The sequence below is a fragment of the Otolemur garnettii genome, unplaced genomic scaffold, assembly GCF_000181295.1.
Source record: "Otolemur garnettii isolate 467f Iridium unplaced genomic scaffold, OtoGar3 scaffold00021, whole genome shotgun sequence".
Taxonomy (NCBI): Eukaryota; Metazoa; Chordata; class Mammalia; order Primates; family Galagidae; genus Otolemur; species Otolemur garnettii.
In genome coordinates this window covers 8,641,296-8,661,941 of record NW_003852416.1, presented here as the reverse complement: position 1 = coordinate 8,661,941, position 20,646 = coordinate 8,641,296, and the positions used below count along the sequence as shown (strand labels likewise).

The 20,646-nt window shown below is 45.8% G+C and overlaps 1 protein-coding gene across 14 annotated transcripts in view; it reads left to right on the top strand.

Moving 5' to 3' along the window:
- The window catches only part of TCF7L2 (transcription factor 7 like 2), a 199,559-nt gene that overhangs the window by 63,800 nt on the left and 115,113 nt on the right, over window positions 1-20,646 (top strand). For all 14 annotated transcript variants that reach the window (XM_023511700.1, XM_003787163.3, XM_003787161.3 and 11 more), the window contains one exon: window positions 16,045-16,146. In XM_023511700.1, coding sequence (XP_023367468.1) covers window positions 16,045-16,146 — 102 coding nt within the window. The remainder of the gene's footprint in view (window positions 1-16,044; window positions 16,147-20,646) is intronic.

Sequence of the window (20,646 nt, the reverse complement as noted above, 5' to 3'; positions counted from 1 at the left end):
AATAAATATTTGTCGAATGTTAAATGAGGCTTAAAGAGACTATTCATGCTTGGCACAGGGGCACAGCGAGGCAAACATGTTTCCTGTCCTCGTAACCTTCACTTCTAAATCCTGTGACCTTGGGCCGGTTGCCTGAGTTCTCTCCCAGATCAGTTTCCTGAAAAGTCATCTGGAAAATGGGTAAAGTATCAGAGTGCTTTCCCTATAGTAAGGTCACAGATAACTACCAAATAGCTGCCCTTTTTATGCCCACCTCCTAGAAAAGAAATTTCTGACAACACACTGCTCTGTTGAATAACAACAACAAATAGGATTTCCTGACGTTATTGCTTAAAACGACAAATATCAGTTTTGCAATAACAACAACCATGGTGATAAGAGCCAACATTTTTTGAGCACTTACCATATGCTAGGTACTGTCCTAAGCCACTAACTGCAAGGATTTGGCAACAACGCTGATTCAGAGCTGTTATCTCTCATCGGATAGAAGAGGAAACTGAGGATCAGAGAGGTTAAGTAACCTGCCTCCGGTCTCTCTGGAAGTAGTTGGTGGTCTGGGGTTCAAACACCGGATGGGTCTGACAGGCTGCTCTTTCAGCCACGCTGAACACTGAGCTTTCCACATGGGTTTGTTCTGGGCATTTTCGTATCTAACTTGGCTCGTGTTCAGCCTGGACTTTTGCTTTCTTCATTCTCAGAGTACATGGCCAGTGTGGGAGGAGGATGTCCACGCTGGTCTTTGGACTGAACCAGAGGCTGGCTGTGGTCCCGAGACAGGGTGCCAATGCCTGACCCTTGTTTTTCTGCTTTGCCGTGGTAAGCCAGGGACGCCAGGGAGTTCTTTGAATTTCTCTTTCCCAACCTTCCACCCCTTCTTTAGGCAATCTTTTTTAACTGGCCAGGTTTTAAATCTTATCGAGGTCTCTGAAGAAAGATAGAAGGAAAAAAAAAAAAAAAACCCAAGACATGACCTGGGAGAAAAGTGGCAGGTTTTCGTCAGGATTTTTTTTCTTTCTCATTTTCATTTTGTGCACATTACAGGACTTCTCCGGGATGACGATGGTTTCGTGTGGTTCCTTTGAGCAGCTGCTGCTGGGTTTAACCCAGGGCATCACCATCCTCTGTGCCGGGGGCCGGCTCGTGCCTCCACGTGCCTGTTCGTGCTGCATGTGTCTGTGTGTGCAGAACGTGAGGGCAAATTCAGAATTCTGGGCTTGCAAGCATTAAGAAAATCTTTAAGTTTGAGAGCCAGTTGGAGGGGAGAGATGCATTGACTTAGTGTACCAGATCTACCGCTGAGCTCCCCATACTTGCTGGGGAGCCCAAACAGGGGGACAGAAAAGTTCCACTTAACCAGAAAGCTGGTGGGGACATGAGTGAATAGAGTGTGGGGGGAGGAGAGCAGTCTGGAGGGGTGAGGCTGGTTAACTAGGAATGTCCTGAGTCACTTCGCTTTACTTAATCTGAAGTGTTAATACATGCTGGTTAATACACACATCTAGGGATTTACTGTTGGGATGATATAAAATTTTACAGTATCTCAAGGGGCTTTATCCTGATGATCCTGATTATATTAATGGCGATATTAAGCACTTACTATATGACAGGTGCAGGCCCAAGCATTTGATCCTTACAAGAACCTGGGGGACGCCTGTTTGTTTGTACTCCCATTTTACAGATGAGGAAACCAGTGCTCAGAGAGGGGAGATTATTTGCCCAAACTCACGCCCTGAGAAGGTCCAGCTCTTGATGTCAGTACTTGGTACATATGAGGCACTCAGTAAATATTTTGTTGAATGAATGAAATTGAGGAGCTTGGGTTTGAACCCACTTACAAGCTGGCTTCCAGTCCTCACAGATTAGGCCCAGTTAACACAGCAGGGGCTCAGTGGTCCAAAGGAAAGGAGCGGGAAAACATTCTGGGTACAAAAACAGGGCTCCTGGGATATTGTCCTCAGCACACCAGCATTAAAGGTGTAGCGTGAACTGTCATCTGCGAGACTGTGCTGGATTAGCGTTTCGGTTTCCCTCTGTTGGTGGCGTGTGCAGTTCACCTTGTGCCCCTCGTGTCTGCAGAGTGAGTTGGGCTGAACTCAGGAAGACCTTTTGGTTGGGATGTCTGTCTGCTCACCTGTACGGGAGCAGGACTGAGTTTGACTTGCCATTTTCTGTAGCACTGAGACCTCATTAAATTGGCTTCCTCTCATTTAGGCATTTGGGAAACGTTAGATAGCTGGAGGTGAATTCCCAAGGCAAAGCCCCCTTTTAGGGCACATAAAGAGAAAAAGGGGGATGTATTTAAAATATCTGAATGAATGAGTTCTTGCTTTTCCATTTGCTTGTGGACAGGAGTGGTGGATGGTTGTCAGCTGGTCTGTGAGTCAAGTGCCCTGCCTGGGCAGCCCTCTGTTGGCTTCCTGCATTTAATTACGTAAACCACTTGCCGCTCCCTTCTCCCTTTTTACTCCCTGGAGTGAGACTGTGTGTTCACGGACACCCTGTAAGCTCTGTCTCACACACCACATGGCCTCAGTGGTCCAGAGGAAAAGGAGTAGGGAGATATATGGGGACAAGAACAGGGATCCTGGGTATCCCAGCAGATAGACTGCCAGTCACTGACTCATCCTGTGGGGAAGGACAGGTTGAATATCTCTATCCAAAATGCTTGGGACCAGCTAGTGTTTCAGATTTTTAATTTTTATTTGATTTTGGAATATTTGCATATACGTAATGAGATACCTTGGGATGGGACCCACGTCTAAGTAGGGCATTCATGTGTGTTTCATATACACCTCATACACATGGCCTGAAGGAAATTTTATGCCTCATCATTAAAATAATGTTGTGTACAAAACAAAGTTTTGACTGTGACTTGTCACCTGAGGGCTGGTGTGGAATTTTCCACTTTCACCATGTTGGCCTCCAAGAGTTTGGATATTGAAGAAGCATTTTGGACTTTGGGTTAGGGATGCTCTACCTGTACTGTCACTATCCTCATTTTACAGGCAAGGGTTTGGAGGCATTGAGAGGTGAAGCCATTTGTCCAAGGCCCTAGAAGAACAAAGCCACAGGTCCTGGATTTACACCCTGGCATTCTTGCTTCTAACCATTCTGCTGTACCATCTGGGCCAAAATTAGTGGTATTTTAAGTTTATTTTTAACCAGCCTGCTGCTGCTTTTTTCTGGAGGCAGGTTCCACCAGGCTGGAATACATTAGTGCAGTCACAGCTCACTGTCGCCTCAAACTCCTGGGTTTAAGTCATCAGCCTCCCAAGTAGCTAGGACTACAGGCATGTGCCACCATGCCTGGCTAATTTAAAAATAATTTCTGATCTTAAACTCCTGGCCTCAAGTTATCCTCCTGCCTGGGTCTTCCAAAGCATTGGGATTGCAGGGCTCAGCCTCTGTGCTGAGATCAAACATGCTGCTTCTAGAACCATCTGTCCAATTACTCTACAGGTGGTGACCTCTGTGGCTGGAAGGGAGGGCCCTGGAGCTGTGTCACAGGGGTAAAGAGACATTGCTTGGTTCTTCCCCTTTGCTCTCCATTCCTTTCCAGGGATCAAGCCCTCTTTGGCCCTCACCATCCCTTCTCCGTCAAGTCTAGCCATCTTTCCACATCTTTCTGCTGCTGTTGAAAAACTGAAATTTATTCTCCTAAATCCCTGGGAGCTCTAGAAGTAGAGATGGCCAGGTTCTGTGGTCAGGGCTGGTTGGGATTACAAATAAACTGAAGCCTGGGAAACTTTCTTGCTATTAATAGTGCAGACCTTTAGGGGAGGGAATACCCAAACTTGATGCTGTTGGAATTGATTTTGCTTGTCCAGATGACATACTAATGAGCTAAGTGGTTAGCTTCAGATCGTTACTGCGCCTTCCCAAGCCAAGTTCTTTTAAAGAGTAAAACCACAAAAGCAGAGAACAAGTTGGTTTAGAGAGGCATGGTGGCCAGTCAAGAGAAGGGAGGGTGGTCAGCTTGGGCTTGGGGATGAGAACACAAAGGCCGTGCTCGTTCTAGGATGAGTTCGTTGTGTCTACTCATTGCATTTCTTGAGGTGGTTATTACTTTTTTTTTGAAGCAGGCATTTGATGTGTTGGTGTTGTCTGGATTTTGATGTGGGGGGTATTTATGTTTCAGGGGTGTCTTGGTTCTTTCAGGATTTGGCTCCATGTCTGTCACCTGTCAGTGTGCTGTCAACCATTCTTTTTTTCTGCAGAGAAAGTCTTGCTTAAAACGGCTCCGAGATCCTTATCTCCCGAAATCACCCCCTTTGATTATAATATCCATTGTTCTGTTCTTGCTTCTTGTATCCTAGTCAGTCCGTGTGTATACAATTGAACAAACAAAATCAGCTCTCGATATCGGAATGCCCGGAATATCCCAGGGTTTCAGAGGCGACTTTAGAAGTGGACAGAACTGTATTTCCTTCCCCAAATGAGGTTATTGTGCTCGAAATATCTCCTAGTAGTTTTATTAAAGGAAACCACAAGCTGGGGTGAGAGAGGCAGTTTCTCTTGCCTGTACCCTGCTATCATGAGGAACCTGTGGCCTCAAGGCCACATGTGGTCCTCCAGATCCCCAAGGGTGGCCCCTTGATGAAATCCAAACTTCACAGACCCCTTTATTAAAAGGATTTGTTCTGTAAAATTTGGATTCAGTTAAAAGGCCACCCTTAAGGATCCAGAAGGCCGCACGTGGCTGTAAGGCCACAGGTTTGCCCACTCCATACCCTCCCTATTCTCTGAGCCCACTCCTCAGATGTTAGGCCACCCCTGGGGGGCAGCCCTGCTTCTCTGGGATGTGGGGAGTCTGCACAGCCTGGTGTGCCGTGCTCTTGCAGCCGTCCTCACTCGCTGTTCCCTGTGGAACATGAGGAAGGAATGGGGGTGTGGACTTCCTTGAGTGAGTCTGCAGTCAGATGAGAAGTGTGTGGGCAAAGGGAACTATTGTGTGAGGCTTCTCCGGACAGAAAGCCAGCCTTCATCTTTTACTGTGCCTAATGGACAATTGAGACATTCAGCTTATGTCTGAAAGAAAAGTGGGCCGGGATGGTCTAGCAGACCTCCCAGACGAAGGCTTGTAGGAGAAGCAAATAGAGACAAGGATTACCAACAGGGGGAACAACTGGGGCAGAGTCCTGGGAGAGAATGTTTATTTCCTTGCTCTCTAGGAGGGATTTGGAAAGAGCCATAATCCTGGGTTAGGAGTAATTTGTTACAGCAAGATGATACTTGAGTGGCAGGCTGCTTCTGGCTGAGGCAGCAAGACTGTGTGCAGGGGGGTCGTGGGGCCTCCACAAGGTCAGCCTCACGTAAATCTTCACCCTGGCTTCGGGGTTGGTGCCTCCCCAGGCAAAATGAACCAGACGCGCCGTTGACCTTTCGGCTTCCTGGGTGTAGCGTTACCCTGCACGGCCACATGCTTGTCACAGCTAGAGTTTGACAATAAAAATTTGGACAGGGAGACCTTGCTGGAGCCATGGACCTCTTTCAAATGTGACAAGCGGGGAAAAAAATGCAGCACGGGTCGCAGCTTCAGTTGGAGCGGGAGGACATGCGCCCAGCCCTGTCCTGCGTTTGGTTCCAGAGCAGACCGACTAATGCGAGTTAATGCATTGCTCTCTGACTGCCAAGGCTTCCCTTGTCTTTTGTTGCTGGGGAAAGGGGGGAAGAAATAGGGGACGGGGAGGGAGAACCTAATTAGAAAAATCCAACTCTTGAGAGCTCCCAGTCATGGGGGAAGAAAGGAATTTCTAAAATTCTTGATTTTACTATCTGCTGCAATCTGATGATTCATACATTTAAAATAACCCTGCAGGTCACCAGGACCCTGTAACTGGCTGGCTTTGTACCTCTCAAATTGGGTCATCTGTTGGCTTCATCTTGAACTGTTTCCATGGTAGACCCGAAAGGTCTGGTTTTAAATGCCCTGCCTCGTTGGAGGAGGAAGTAGCACATTTTAACTGCCGCGGACCTTATATAATTCTTTTCCTTTGTTCGCATGGTTTATCCTTTGAGGTTGAATAAATGGCATGGAATTTCATGCCCATTTTTAAGATAGAGACACCGAGGCGCAGAGCCAGCTTATCTTTCTGGAGTGGTATAGGAGTGGGGTTTCTGAATTGCTTGTGGTTTGCTCGGGCTGACTCCACCGCTCTGCTGCGTGTTTTTAACCATATGCCTCGAACAACTTACACACGTGTCAGCCTGTCTCCCATGTTCCTTCATAGCACCTTTGATCCAGGCTATGCTGCACTCTCTTTCATCTGAGGTCTCGGGGTTCCCAGGCCTTTGTAACTGTCCCTCCCCGTGGTCTAACGCCACCACCCAAAACCACATTTGGGAATTGCTTGTTTTTCCAAGAAGCTTGGGAGGGTATGATTTGGGGTAGAACATGTTCATTCACATGCTTTCTGTTCGTTCTTTTGAGGTGGAGTATGTGGATATGTGACTCTGCCCCGCCCCACCTTTGCCTCTTAAGGCACCGTCAAAGATGACCATATGTCATCTTTTTGCAAATCATTTAAAATTGAGATAGAATTCACATACTCTAAAATGTACCCATTTAAAGTGTACAATTTAGTGGCTTTAGTGTGTTCCCAAGGTTTCGTTAAACATCACCACTATTTTCAGAATATTTTCATCACTCCAAAAAGAAAGCCAGCATCCCTGGTGGTCACTGTCCCTTCCTGTGTCCCCTGCTTCCGGCAATGGCTGATTTACTCTCTGTCTCTGTGGATTAGCTTATTCTGGATATTTCATATAAAAGGCATCATATAACAGGTGGTCTTTTTAGGATTGGGGTCTTCCGTCTTTAAGTTAGCGTAGTGTTTTCAGGGGTCACCCATATTGGTAGCATGGGTCAGTACATCATCTATCTGTATTGCTCGTAGTCCATCTGTTGGATGTACCATGTTTTATTTACATTCTTATCCCCAAATGTTTCATATTCAGTTCTCAGAGAAATCCACTGGTTCCCTAATCTCTGCTCCATTCCAGCTGTTTTCCTGGTCTCTAGGTGTGTGGGTAAAGACACAGGTGGCAACTAAAACATTTCAATTGACTGGATCACACTTGGCCTTTTAATAAGAAGTAGTAGGGGTGGCACCTGTGGCTCAGTGAGTAGGGTGCCGGCCCCATATACCGAGGGTGGTGGATTTAAACCTGGCCCCGGCCAAACTGCAACAAAAAAATGGCTGGGCATTTTGACGGGCGCCTATAATCCCAGCTCTGGGGAGGGTGAGGCAAGAGAATTTCTTAAGCCCAGGAGTTGGAGGGTGCTGTGAACTATGATGCCACGGCACTCTACTGAGGGCCATGAAGTGAGACTCTGTTTCGGGGGTTGGGGGAGAAGTAGTAATAAAAAACAAAAAACATTGTGACTGCAAGGTGGATTTTTTTACCAACAGAAGATGGTAAATGTTTTTCTACCTAAAGGCAGATTGTCTCTGGCCTGCCTCTTAATGGGAGAGTCCTCTAGCAGCTAGTCACCAGTTGGCGGGCGGGGGTGGAGGGGGCGGTCAGGGAATGAGCAGTGCCTTCCTATGGTGGTTAGAGGGTTAGAGACTAGTGACTTGTTTTGAGCAAGATGGGACAAGGGCTCTTCCTTTTGTATTCTTCTAGTGACTTCAAGGCCTTTGACTCTCGGCTTTGGGGATTTGGGTGCAGAGCTGACATTTGATTGGAATCTATAGCCCTTTGGGTGGGACTCAGTCTTGGGGCTTCCTGCAGATGGCTTGTCCCGGGCTGCCTTTGGTCATGTGGAGTGAGACTGTCTCCGAAGCTCCCTTCCCCCAGCCCCCTGCCTTGGGGCTGTGCCATTGCATCATGCTTGCCCTTTCCTGGAGCTTGCTTTCCTGCCTGGGCACCCCTTGCCCATCCTACCTAGTCTCTTCTAGGGGTTCCTTCATCTTTAGCAGAAAGGCACAGCAGGGAGCAGATGAGGCATTCTGGCCTGGACCTGCCAGAGACTTGCGTTCTGCTTTGGAATCTCTTGTCACTGTGTATGCTTGAGTCCCTTAAGTTTCTGTCCCTCCCTTCCTTCTGTTTTAAGATGGATTTGGAGATTACTGGTGTTGACCAACCAGCTAGGTTGTAGTGACAATCAATTTAGAGATTTATTTTTTTGAGGATTTTTTTTTTAATTTTTCAAAATTAATATGAGGGTACAACTTTTAGTTTACATGGTTCTCACTTCAGGGTAAAGTTCCATCAACTCAGAGATTTAAAAGTGCCTTTGTGAAAAGTAAGATGGAATCTGCAGATACACTCTATTCCCATTATTGCCCTGATAATTGATGCTAATAACTGACCATCAGAATTGCCTGGCGAGGTGAACAGAAATGCAGGGTCCTGGGCCACTCCCAGATAGTTTGATTCAATAGATTGGGAGAAAGTCTCTCCAAATAAGCCAGCGAGGTTTGGGTACTGTGGGCCAGTGTCATCATCCTTAATTAAATCATTCCTACAGTATTTCCACTTACCTTATTTGTAGTAGTTCCTGCACCGTTGATTATTGTGTTGTTCCACTAATTGCATGGGAGATTTAATGGGAGATTCCTCCAGGAGCTTTAGAGCAGTCATTATTTGCTAGGGCCCCGGAATATCTAGATTGCACCTGACACAGAATATATGCTTATTAGTAAGTGCCGCAGGAATCCTCGTGTTGGAGTACAAGGTATTTTTGGATTGTGTTCCCCACTTTCCTACTATAGACCCAGAATGGGGAGGAGGTTGCCAGAGTAGGGAAGAGGTTGCCCAGGGAAGAAGCAACGTGACAGACCCAGTTAGTGGCAGGGCTGGGCTTGGAAAATCGGTTTCCAGACTCTTTCCTCTCCACTGTGCTTTTCCTAGGAGCACACAGGTTGTAATTTGAATAGTGACTTTTTGGGGAGGGAGGGAAAGAAGGCCTGGGCCCTAGCCTAAGAGATCTGTTTGGGTGTGAGAGCAAGGGCCTGGTGATATTCTATCCACGTGGTATGTTCATGACCTGCTATACCATAACCTCCCCACAGAACCTCGGGCCTGGCAAGTGCAAAAATAGCTCAGGTGCAGGGCTCTGGAAGGCTTGTCAGGACAAAGCAAACGGTGAATCCCAAGTTTTGGTTATTGGGATGTTTTGATAGTTATCTTGTTGTGCTTTGTTTTCTCATCCTACCAGTGGCCTTGGTAGATCTGGTAGAAGATTTTCCTTAGGGGAAAATAATTCAACCAGACCTGGGAGGGAGAGATACCAGAGATGGAGAAGGATTGTTGATTACCTTGAGGACACTGTGAGATGGTTCCTTAGCTGTGTACCTTGAGACGCCCAACTCTGGGTAGAGTTCAGGCAAGGATTCCTGACAGTTGATAAGGAAGGCGACAAGGTAGGCTGAAGCAGAAGCACACTTCATGGTCTACAGCCCTGTGCGGCTCATTGCCAAGTACTTTTTGACCCCAGGCAAACTGGGTCTTGCTCTGCTGGCTTTGGTTCCCTCCATGCTGACATAGGGACGGGTTTTGGGTAGTTGTGAACTCTAAAATACCTCTTAAATATCAGGACCCTTTAGGTTGTTATGATTAAAAATGTTTATGAGAATAACGTTAACCATAAGAATTGTATTTAAAACTTGAAACAGCCATCCCCTAGAGGGAGAGGAGACAAAGATGAGGCTGTTTGATTGTTGTTTCACACTGGTTCCTTGAAATTCCACAGCTCTGCTTCCCCATGTGCCTTTAACGTGAGAAATGGGACAATGATTTTAAGGGGAAAATGTCCGAGTTCTTACTGTGGTGTTTTTCTTTTTGAGTCAGGCCTAACATCTTACTGGATTTTTTTCTACAGCTTTCTTCCTTCTCTAATTTCAGAGTCTACCCAGCCTTCTGAGATCTTAGCCTTACTTCTCCTAGATGACTATGGTACATCCCCGTTTATGCTAAATCCTAACAATAAGAAGTCACACATTCCTGAATTCTTTTTCTACACGTCACACTTTATAGACAAATAGAGCCTTTATCTTAGGCTCTCTAGATTTTTCAAAAGAAATAATTCCTGGAGTGTCTCTTATACCTTCTGCATCTGCAGAGAAATTGGTCAAGCAGACTTTGTAGCGATGCCCTTAGGATTCTGAAGGGACATCTGAGGTGGTTTCAGGGTTAGGTATGTCTGACCCATCCTAATTTGGGGAACATTTTGGTGCCTGTGCGATTCAGAAGACGAGGTGCAATGTCAGACTATTCACAACTTTTTATAAAATTGGCAACCCCGGACCCCCAGGTAAAAGTTATTTGTTTACAGAAGATAGGCTGAATTTTCCACCTGCCATTTCTGAGAAATGAGGCAGGTTCAGAAAGAGACAGTCAAGCCTGTTCTTGAATAGACACGGATGTGTGTGTGTGTTAGGTCTGCCCGTGGTGTGAGCGCCTGAAGAAACGGGTATCTGCTCTTGGGTTGGATACTTGTACTTGCCGTTCTCTTACTTGGTAAGTTTTTCTGGTTTCCTCTTCCTGATGAGTGGTTTGGCCTTCTCCTTTATGAAGGTTAATGATGTGAAAATCATAATCACAGCACACCCCTTCTTTGCTGGACATTTGTAGTGGAGTTGTTAAGAATGGCCCACAGTGAGGCTGCACTGGCAGGGGAGGGACAGCCACCTTGAAGGGAAGGGAGACCTAATGACTTTGGACACGGGTGGGCTGTGGCTGGTTGTACCCCCCATTTGGGGTGCATAGGCAGAGTATTACCATGTTCTGGCACTGGTGAATTGGGAAGACTTAACAGTGGGCAATCCATCATCAGGGGGGTGTCTAATGAATTTGGTCTCATAAAATTAGTTTCCCTAGGTCAGAAATAGCAGAAATAGCTTGGGTTGAAAGGCTGTGTTTCTGTAGTTGTTTTTTGTCCTTTGGTAAACCAAGAACTTTTCTGGTTCAGAGATTTTCTATGGGACCTAGTTTTCTGGAAGAGGCAGTTTCCTGTCCTTGGCATGGCTGGTCTGTTGAGGCCTCATGGTGTCCCTGTTCCCACCCTGCACTCTGCCTCTTTCCTCAGCCCGTGGGTGAGGCCGTCTCTTGGCGGCAGGCAGCATTGGCACAAGGTGGCTTCGTCCAGCTTTGTGATGTAGGAAGGGGGTAGTTGGAAAGCTCTGAGAGAGGGGTGTCTGCACCCAGAGAGTTGGTCCTAAAGCACCCACAGTGCTCTGCCCCAGACTCGAGGAAGTTTTTGTGCAATGATGTGGTGACACGTCACCAGGGCCTCCTGAGAAGTGGGTGAGAACTTTTGAATACATGAACCTTTTCCAGTCAGAAACACTCAGGGATTTTTAAAACTTCCATTTTGGAAAGGAAGGGTAGTTATTTTGGTGAGATTGTGGTCTGGTGGTTAGACCTTGTGACTAGGCACCTCGGCCAAAGGGCTCGAGTTCTTTTCCAAGCTTTCCCCCCAAACCTCGAGTCTGCCAGTGACAGTTCAGTCCCACATGTTGCTTTTGGGCCCCCGAACAGGCTTTGCTACTTGCTCGTGTTTGGCTGGTTTAAGGCCCAGGGAGGGAAGACACCCATCTGACGTGGTTTTCCAGGCCATGACGCGGTACCCTGAGCCCAGGGGATGGTCTCAAGGGGGCCCACAGGCCCACCCTGGCTTGCCACCTCCTTTGGATGGCCAATGAGCTAAGAATGACTTCTATTATTTTAAAATAGTCGGAAAAATCAAGAGAAGGATAATATTTACTGACATAGGAAAATTGCATGAAATTCAGATTTTGGTAGCCATAAATAAGGTCTTATTGGAACACGGCCATTAACACAAGACGTACATGTATTGCCTGTGGCTGCTTTCGAATTATGACAGCAGGAGTGAGTAGTTATGACAGAGATGGTCTGGGCCGCAAAGCCAAGGATATTTACTATCTGGCACTTTACAGAAGTTTACTAACCCTGCCCTGAACAAATAAAGGGACAGACTCTGCTTGCCTGTGCATCTAGGGAACAGAGTGATAGGGAGGCAGTGCTGGGAAGCCGCGCTGGTGATTGATCAGGGATGTGAAGTTTCCTGGCAACTTTGTCCTCATCCTCATTATCATTGTCGTTTGGGTTTTCTTGTTTGTTTAGAAAAGAAACTTGCACAAAGCCCTCAGTAGCTGTCTGTCCTTACCACCCTTTTTTTTTTTTTTTTTTTGGAGACAGAGTATAACTGTCACCCTGGGTATGTGGCATCATAGCTCACAGCAACCTTAAACTCTTGGGCTTAACTGATCTTCCTATCTCAGCCTCCTGAGTAGTTGGGACTACAGGCACCGGTCACCATGTCTGGCTAGTTTTTCTATTTTTAGTAGGGATGGAGTCTCTCTCTTGCTCAGGCTGGTCTCTTAACTCCTGAACTCAGGTGATCCACCAGCCTCGGCCTCCCATAATGCTAGGATTACAGGTGTGAGTCACCGAGCTCATCACCCTTTCTACTGATGGTAGATTCCCAAGGACAGAAGGTCCCTGCTGGGGAACAGGCTGGGTCAGACCAGCTTGAGCAGGTGTTAATTGCCGCTGAAGCTATTCTGGAAGGAGCCTTCTGATTTATAAGATCCTTCCCATTTACCTTGTGGAAGAGAAGAAATCAGAGGTGCTCCCCTTTTTCTTTTTGCCGGCAATGTAACAGTCTTTGCAACCGCTCCGATTCTTGTCAGGCCACTGGTGGTGTGTATATTTCAGGACTTTGCTCACAGGTCTAAAGCTTAACTTAAGCTCCCCGAGACATATCATAAAATACGATTTGCGGGAAAACCCTAATGGGCCATGATCAGAACATTATTATTCAACAAAGGATGAAGTACTTAAGCCAAGATGGTCTTATTTTATTTGATTTTATTTTTTTAAAGAAATGAAAGTTGGGCAGACTCCATTCTGACAGTTTTCAATGCAGGAATTCCCACATCCCCGTTTGATTGCAGTTTGTTGAAAAGCTTAATGTTTTGGTAGGCAATTCATAATTTCCATGTTGAGCGGCCTAAGAGGAAGAGGGCTGGAGTCCACTGTTTTTATAGTTGGGATGGTGGGAACTTCTTTTCTTTCCCCAAAGAATGTAAAACTGAAGTTGAACTGTTGGGAAAATGTGGCTCCGCGTCCTAACTCAGCCCCCTCCTTCGGGTCTTCCTCTAGGATCCAGCCGAAGAGAAGTTCCTGCTGCTTGATGTCTACAGGAAGGAAAAGATTTTCCTCTAGGCTGTAATAGTACCTCATTTCCTTTTTCTTCCCTTTATTTATTTATTTTCCCTATTAATAAGGACCAATTGTGGAAGATGAAGGAACCTGGGAAACCCATCACTTTTGGAGGAGGTTAATAGCTTCCTTTAAAAAATCCTGCCGTATTACTCATGGCCTTTGTGGAAGGGGGAAAAAAATCCTCACATAATACTTATTTCCCCAAAAGGCACCTCATCAGCTCGGATGCCAGTTAATATTCAAGGGTCGGGCTTGGATTTGTGGGTACCCAGCCATCCTGTGGCATCAGGTTGCATCTGGAAGGAGAGTTCGGGGCTGTCGTGGCGGAGTCCCTGCAGGTCGGCAGGGCCAGGGCCGTCTTCCTTCACCATCTGGATTCGGTTAGCTCTCTCTGGGCAGTGGGGGCCGAGTCTCATTTCCTCCAACCAGTAACGTTATATAGGCAGTGATCCCGGGCTGCTCTAACATAATTGAAAATTATGTGTATTGTAGGCTTGGAGCGCTGAAATGTAGGCTCATAAAAATATGTGGTGCAGGTAGCCCTATGGAGATTGGACGTGGCACACAATGAAGCTTTTATGTAAAGTAAGAATTCTAAGTCTCCATGTTAATATTGCATTATGGGTATGACAGTTCTTGGGGTGGGGTCCTCAGGGCAGGTCTATCCCCTCTTGGAGCTGGTACTTGGATGCAGTCAAATCAGTTTTGCAGGTGGGCAAAGATGGAAAGGAGGCCGCTCATGTGGCCCTGCCCCACCGAGGACAGCATGTGGGTGTAGTGTAGGTGGGTGTCAGCCCAGTGTGGTGTTTTTGTTCACGGGTTTCTATGAGATGGTGGAGTGAGTGTTGATGGGTGTCCATTTTGGTTGGCCTCAAGGAAATGACTCTATTGAGTGGTTTTGACCAATGCAGCCCATATATTTATGTGGCAAGTGAGAATGGGAAGAAGTTGGGGTGAGACAGGGCAGACTGTATTCCCATAGCCCTCTGGCTTGGGTTGCAGGGCAGAGAGAGACCTTGGAAACATTTACTTCGGTGGTTTTCATCATGGGGTGATACTGACCCCAAAGAAGGCATTTGGAAGTGGTTTGCCTGGGGAATTCCTGTTGGTATTTACCGTCTGTGGGCCTGGCATCCTAGGAGTCCTTTGGCATCTGGGGCAGACCACTGGCCCCGCACCCCATCACAAAAAGGATAGCTCCTTCAGCATACAGAGGAGAAACCAGAGATCCTCGGAAGCAAAGGGGTTTGATGCAAGCGCTTGTGGGGAGCTACTGACAGAGTCAGACCCGTAACCAGGTTGCTCACCACAAGAGGCTTCTAGGTAAAAGCTCTGCCATTGTAGAAGATGCACCTGCCTTGTATAGATCTAGGTTGGAAAAACTGACTGCCCTTCGGCAGGTAGCTCCCGGGCTAGGATCTTCCAACTTCAGGCAGAGCCACATTTGGTGGTAATTTGTTGTAGCTTTGGGGAATCTGTGGACCGACTTGGGGAAGGCTTTGGTCCTTCTGTCTCTCATGAGATGTGTGCAAACCCTTCTTTCTGGATTGCCCTTTGTGGTCCTTTCTGTTTCTCTTGAAATCTTTCTGATTTGTAAGACCTAACTCTGAGAAGAGAATCTTTCCCAGTCTCTCTTCTCAGAAATTCTGTGGCCTTTCTTGGCATTCCCTGGGCATGAGTCCTGGAGTCCTGTCACAGTGTACCACATTCTGTCTTGACCTACCTTCTGCATGCCTGCACACGCACACACACATACGCACACACAAACACACACACGTATGTTTCCCTTATCTGCAGAACAGGGAGCTGAATCAATTGCTTATTCCAATCCCTCTGGAAGCTAAAGTAGCTCCTTTATGTCATGGGTTCATTTTCTACCTCAGACAAAGGTGGGAGACAGATACAACTGGCTCATACCTTTATTTTTATCTTTGTGGTAAATATGTGCACATTTAAGAGTTTCTCTGGTCTTTCTTTTTTCTTTTTTTGAAATAGAGTCTTACTATGTCACCCTTGGTAGAGTGTTGTGGCATGACAGCTCACAGCAACCTCAAACTCTTGGGCTTAAGGGATTCTCGAATAGCTGGGACGATAGGTGCCTGCTACAATGCCAGGCTATTTTTTGGTTGCGGTTGTCATTGTTGTTTAGCAGGCCCAGGCTGGGTTCAAACCCTCCAGCTTTGGTGTATGTGGCTGGTTCCCTACCCACTGAGCTACGGATGCTGAGCCTTTTTCTGGTCTTTTGAGATGAGTGTGTACGTTACATGGTGCCCTGGAATTTTACTGAGAAGTGTTTTTGTTGTGTAAGCTTTGGGGTTGGGTAAGGAATTGCGTGCTCACCTTACTGGAGTAGTTTCTCCTCCCTGAAGGACTGTTGCGTACATGCGCTCTGCTTCCATTAAAGTGAAGGATGATGGCATTTGTAAAGGGAAGGTCGCCAAAGAGAAACTTTGGAATTGATAGCTTCCTAGGATACTTCTGGCTTGATATTTACTTTCCTCCTTCCAAATAGCCCTGAGTTCTGTCCCCTATCTCCCCTCCCCACCTCCTTTCCCCCTCTGAATAAAGTAGCACATTAATGGAATCATTTTATCTTAAGCCACCCCGTACTTAGAATGCAAAGACAAAAATGTCATTGCTAGCGTTGATGTTCTGTACATGAACCTGAGCCTGGAGTTCTAGGAGGAGCCTCTTGGCATTGCATGCTTCTTGGTACCGTGTTGTGTTGCTGGTGTTGCCTGCGTGCTGTTAATGTTTTCAATTTCTAACCCCGGTAAAAGTTATTTCTTGGGCCAACTGCTTCGGATGACTCTTCTAAACTCACTCTTTTCTATTTTTGTTTCCTCCCTCTAGTACCTGCAGATGAAATGGCCACTGCTTGATGTCCAGGCAGGGAGCCTCCAGAGCAGACAAGCCCTCAAGGATGCCCGGTCCCCATCTCCGGCACACATTGTCGTAAGTGATCCCCCAAGACGATTGCTTCCTTTACGGGGGGTGATGAAGAAGATGCTCTTGATGATAGTGGGGCTTGTTTGTCAGTTTTTCTTGCTCAGACGCACTCTTTGTTTTTGGAATATTCCCAAATGGTCGCTTACTGCCATTGGACCTTAGCCACTGGAACCTACCTGGAGGTTTTCTGAACTGTCCCTCTATCCTGCTCCCCACGTATGGAGCCTGGCCTTGCAGGCTGCAGTTACCAGGACACCGTCACCATGGTCTGGGGGAGACTAGCAGTGGTATCAAAACACTTATAAAAGTACAATTACGGGAGGTGAGATAGAGAGGAGGAAATTAGAAGCCTCAAAAGGGGAGTTCAGGATTTGCAAATTTCCAGTCCCCTTCCTTTCCCCCACTATTTATCTTTAATATTTGTCATAAAGTAATATCTCTGCGAATGTTAAAAAAAATTTTCCCTGGGCTGGCTGATGATAAACCCAGAATAGTAATGGACTTAGAAAGGCTAAAATTAAATTTAACTGTATAGCTATGGCTTTGAAAGCATACGGACAGGTTTGATAAAGGAAACATTTATTTTCAGTACTAAGACTACAACATGAAGTGTGTGTCTACATATATTTTTAATGCAGTGTCTGAAGGTTTTGTAGGCTCTGAAAGTGGAATTTATAAATTAACCTCTTGAGGAGATAGCTCAGCCTTATTAGAATATTCCTTCTATATATTTATATCATGAGCTGGACTTCCTACTTTTGAAATAATTCACCAAAGACATAATTTTATAATGAACCTGTGACAAGTAGAATTATGCAAAGCATGAAACAATCATTTGCTTTTTAAATTTAAGTATTACAAAATGTTATCCATTAATGCATTTTGCTTCTATATTATAATTTCTTAAAGTTAACAAAATAATTTTAAGTAGAAAAACATTAAGATGCATAGTGTCCTTCTGGACTAACTGCCTCCTTATTTTGTAGCTTGCTGTAATTGAGTGTATATTATTTAACGAGTTGTGCCTCTGTTGTCTGTCTGTGTATTTATTACAAAATAATTTATTCCTGTAAAGCGACATTTTGAGTCATTTTTGAAAATATCTTCTCATGGTATGAATGAGGCATGTAGAAAGAAGGCTGGCATTTGCCAGAAGCTTCCTCCTTCCTCCAACCCTGCAATAAAATGGATATTCATAATTACATGTGCTCCTATCATGTCACGATTGCAGGGCCACAAGTGGCATTAGCTTGTCTAGGCCCAGTCTGTTCTCAGAAAAGGAAACTGAGGCCCAGAGATGCCTTAAGTGAATTGCCCGGTGTCACACACTGAGTCAGTGGCCAGAGTGAGGCCTAGATCCAGGGGCCTTGTGGTGTATTCTGTCCCATGGGAAGTGAATGTAACTTTCCAGGACTGGTTCTGTTTTGCTTACTATAAATTGGGTCATTGTTAGGGACAGTGGCCTAGGGGCCAGAAAGTTACTGGCGTGGGGTTCTAAGGCAGGTTTCTCCTAAAGCGAATGGCATGCTTAGAAGAAGAATCTTAACAGCGTACAAAATTGCTTTTAAAAAGTGTGATAGTTGTAGAGACCTAGAGGATCAATCGAGGAAGCCAACACAGTTCACTTTTCTGCCTCCCTGAACTTCCCAGTGTGGGTCTAGGCCAGTGGTTCTCAACCTTCCTAATGCCATAACCCTTTCATACAGTTCCTGTGGGTCGCGGGCCCACAGATGGAGAACCACTGGTCTAGGCCTTGAAATTTATTTCTCTGCTTTTGGAAATGCTTGATGGGAATTTCCCACCATCTTCTTTTCTTTTTTTTTCCCCAAAGCTACAGAGAAAGGTCATTCCAAGCTCTTTGAATTGTTTTCTCTCTTTAAGTGTGGAGAGAGAGTGTGGCTCCCAGAAATAGTTCAGAGTGGACAAGGGGCTTATAGGACAGGGTCAGTGGGCCCTGTGCCAGTGAGTGTTGCCCCTGACCAAGAGTGAGATCTGTCCATTTGGACAAGAGGTAGTGACCCTCCCGCCTCCATATCCCACAAGAACGGTTGCCTCAACATGGGTCTTAAGTGCTTTATTTTCTTGTGTAGAAATTAACGATCTGGAGGAGGTGGCAAAACATTTTTTCCAGAGCCTGTGTGGATTTTGGCGAGGGGAATAGCAGGGGGACTTAGGTTTCTTTTTCCCTCTGCTGTGTAATAACAGGCATGTTTACCATAGCAGCCTCTTTGGAGCACACACACCACCTTTGAGATGAAGACCTTGGTCCACTGGGACCACGGCTGGCACCTCTAATACATCTTTTGTGCTTTTTCTTTTGTGCTCTTGGGGATGTGGTTATGGCCACTGCCCAGAGGTGACGGACTGGTGGAGGAAGGTGGGTTCTGGGAGCTGAACGACGAAGACAAAAGCCCTAAGACTGGATAAAGGAAACCACATTTGTGAAATGCTCAATGCTGGTGAAGGGTGGCTTTGGTTATGTGAGCCAGCCCTGTGATTGTGCATTTCTGCAGTCTTCACCTGACACCACCAGGTGAAAAGGAGCACGTTCTGGGAAGGGGGAGATGGGAAAGTAGGGTAGAAAAAACCAGGTTGTGGGCTTCTACATCCACGTGGTCCCCTATAGTTTTTAGGACTGAGGACCCATGCACCTTGGGACTACAAATTAATGATTACTTTTTCACTGAACAGAGGGCAGTGTGTCAACCAAAACTGACCAGACCTTGGCAGGCATAGCTTATCTGTATTTATAAATGGTGCATTCTGGATTATGACTGATACATCATTTGGGTCTTTGCACAGTTTGACCTTGGCCAGAGGGTCTGGTTCGTGTTCAGATTCTCTGATGAATGATAACTTTTCTCCAGACACTTGGGGCTCTTTCCCACACTTTGTTTTTTCATTCTTTTAAGTAAAAGGTTGTCACATCAGTGTTTCATCACACATGTTTCTAAATAATTGTCTAAGGATTACTTCTTAATTTCTCTGAAATTTGGATTTATTGTAACTTTGGGGCCAAGCTATTTCATAATTATTTCTAATGTTACACTTTGAAAATAGGGAAGTATTCAGTGTTGATTAGTAATCATTAGAGGTATACTGTCGTATTTGCTTTAAAAAGAACAAAACAAACTTTCTCCAATATCCATGTGAGGTAGTATCTTCATTCAGGAATTTAAAGCATTTTGTCAGATGGTTTTAATATGATTGGATTGTTTATCATGTGGAGTGTGGGTTACCATGCTAGAAAAAAATTGATGTGTAGACTGAAGTAGAGTTCAGTTTATCAAATAGTATTTAGGAAATCACCTCATACATTTCAGTTCCTATAGCAGCGATGGCATCTTGTGTGTTAGAAGCCAGTAACTCCTAATTTGTGTTCAGAAGAGGGAGGAAATCATTCCCTAAGGGTGTTATTTTGAGTGACTGGCCAAATAATGGGAATTTATGCAAGGAAGTGGTCTCTCCTTTTTTTCTTTTCTGCCTGCCCCCCTCTCTTATTCTCTCCCTACAAATTCAGTGGCTTCTTAACAACTCAGGGGCACTAGCCCCAAGTTCCAAGATCCCCTCACCTCCACTTTTTGTAATTCACATAGCTAGCCCTTTTCTTTCTTGGTGGAGTTTTGAAATTTAGATTTTTAATTCTTAGCTCCTTTTCTTCCTCTTACAAAACCAGTGCCAAGCAGCTGAGTTGCACCGAGTGCTAGTGTCTGAGCCAGTCTTGGCCGGTAAGCTGTGGGGTGTTAGGAGCCGCTCCCTGGATACCACCCCGATGTCTTTGCTATACAAAGACTTTCATTTAGCTTCCTTTGTACCCAGCAAAAAAGAGAATCTGTACCCCAAATGGTGGTATTTTGGTATAGTATGTATCTTACAAAACGGCAAAAGGCTTCAAAAGTTCCTATGATTTTTTCTTGGGGGTTTCCTTTTGAAGTCGATGTGGAATTTTACCTTGGGGTGGATTTCCAGTGCTTCTTGGTCTTGTGTGTGTTTTGTTGTGTGGGATAAGAAGGCAGATGGAATCTTGAGGAACAAAGCCCGCCAGACTGGTGGTATACTTTTTCTTGTTGTTATTGCTTTAAATGCTGGCGGAGAGCAGAAAACTCTTACGGAATAATGCAGGGTGGGCTGAACTGCAGAGGGGGTCTCTGCTGTCTGCACTGAGCACTTTCAAGCAAGCTCAGAGGGCACCGCAAGCCCTAGCTTTTGATTCTGAAGAGTTTGAGAACATTGACTCATAGTTAATTAAAAATAAAAAACTTGTGTGTGTCCTCTTCATCATTACGCATGTGCAGTGTTTGGCTGGGTCAGTTGACCTGGGTTGTATCTCCTCTGCCCACTCATGTATACTGGGATGTGGTGTGTGCCACGAGGCTGCTAGATGCTGAGGACCAGCAGAACCCGTGTGCAGGTCCCATCAGGAGTACAGGGCCCGTGACAGTGTGACCAGAGAGACCCAATCTTGACTGAGACATTGGTGTGGATTATAGGCCTCCACGTTTCTGT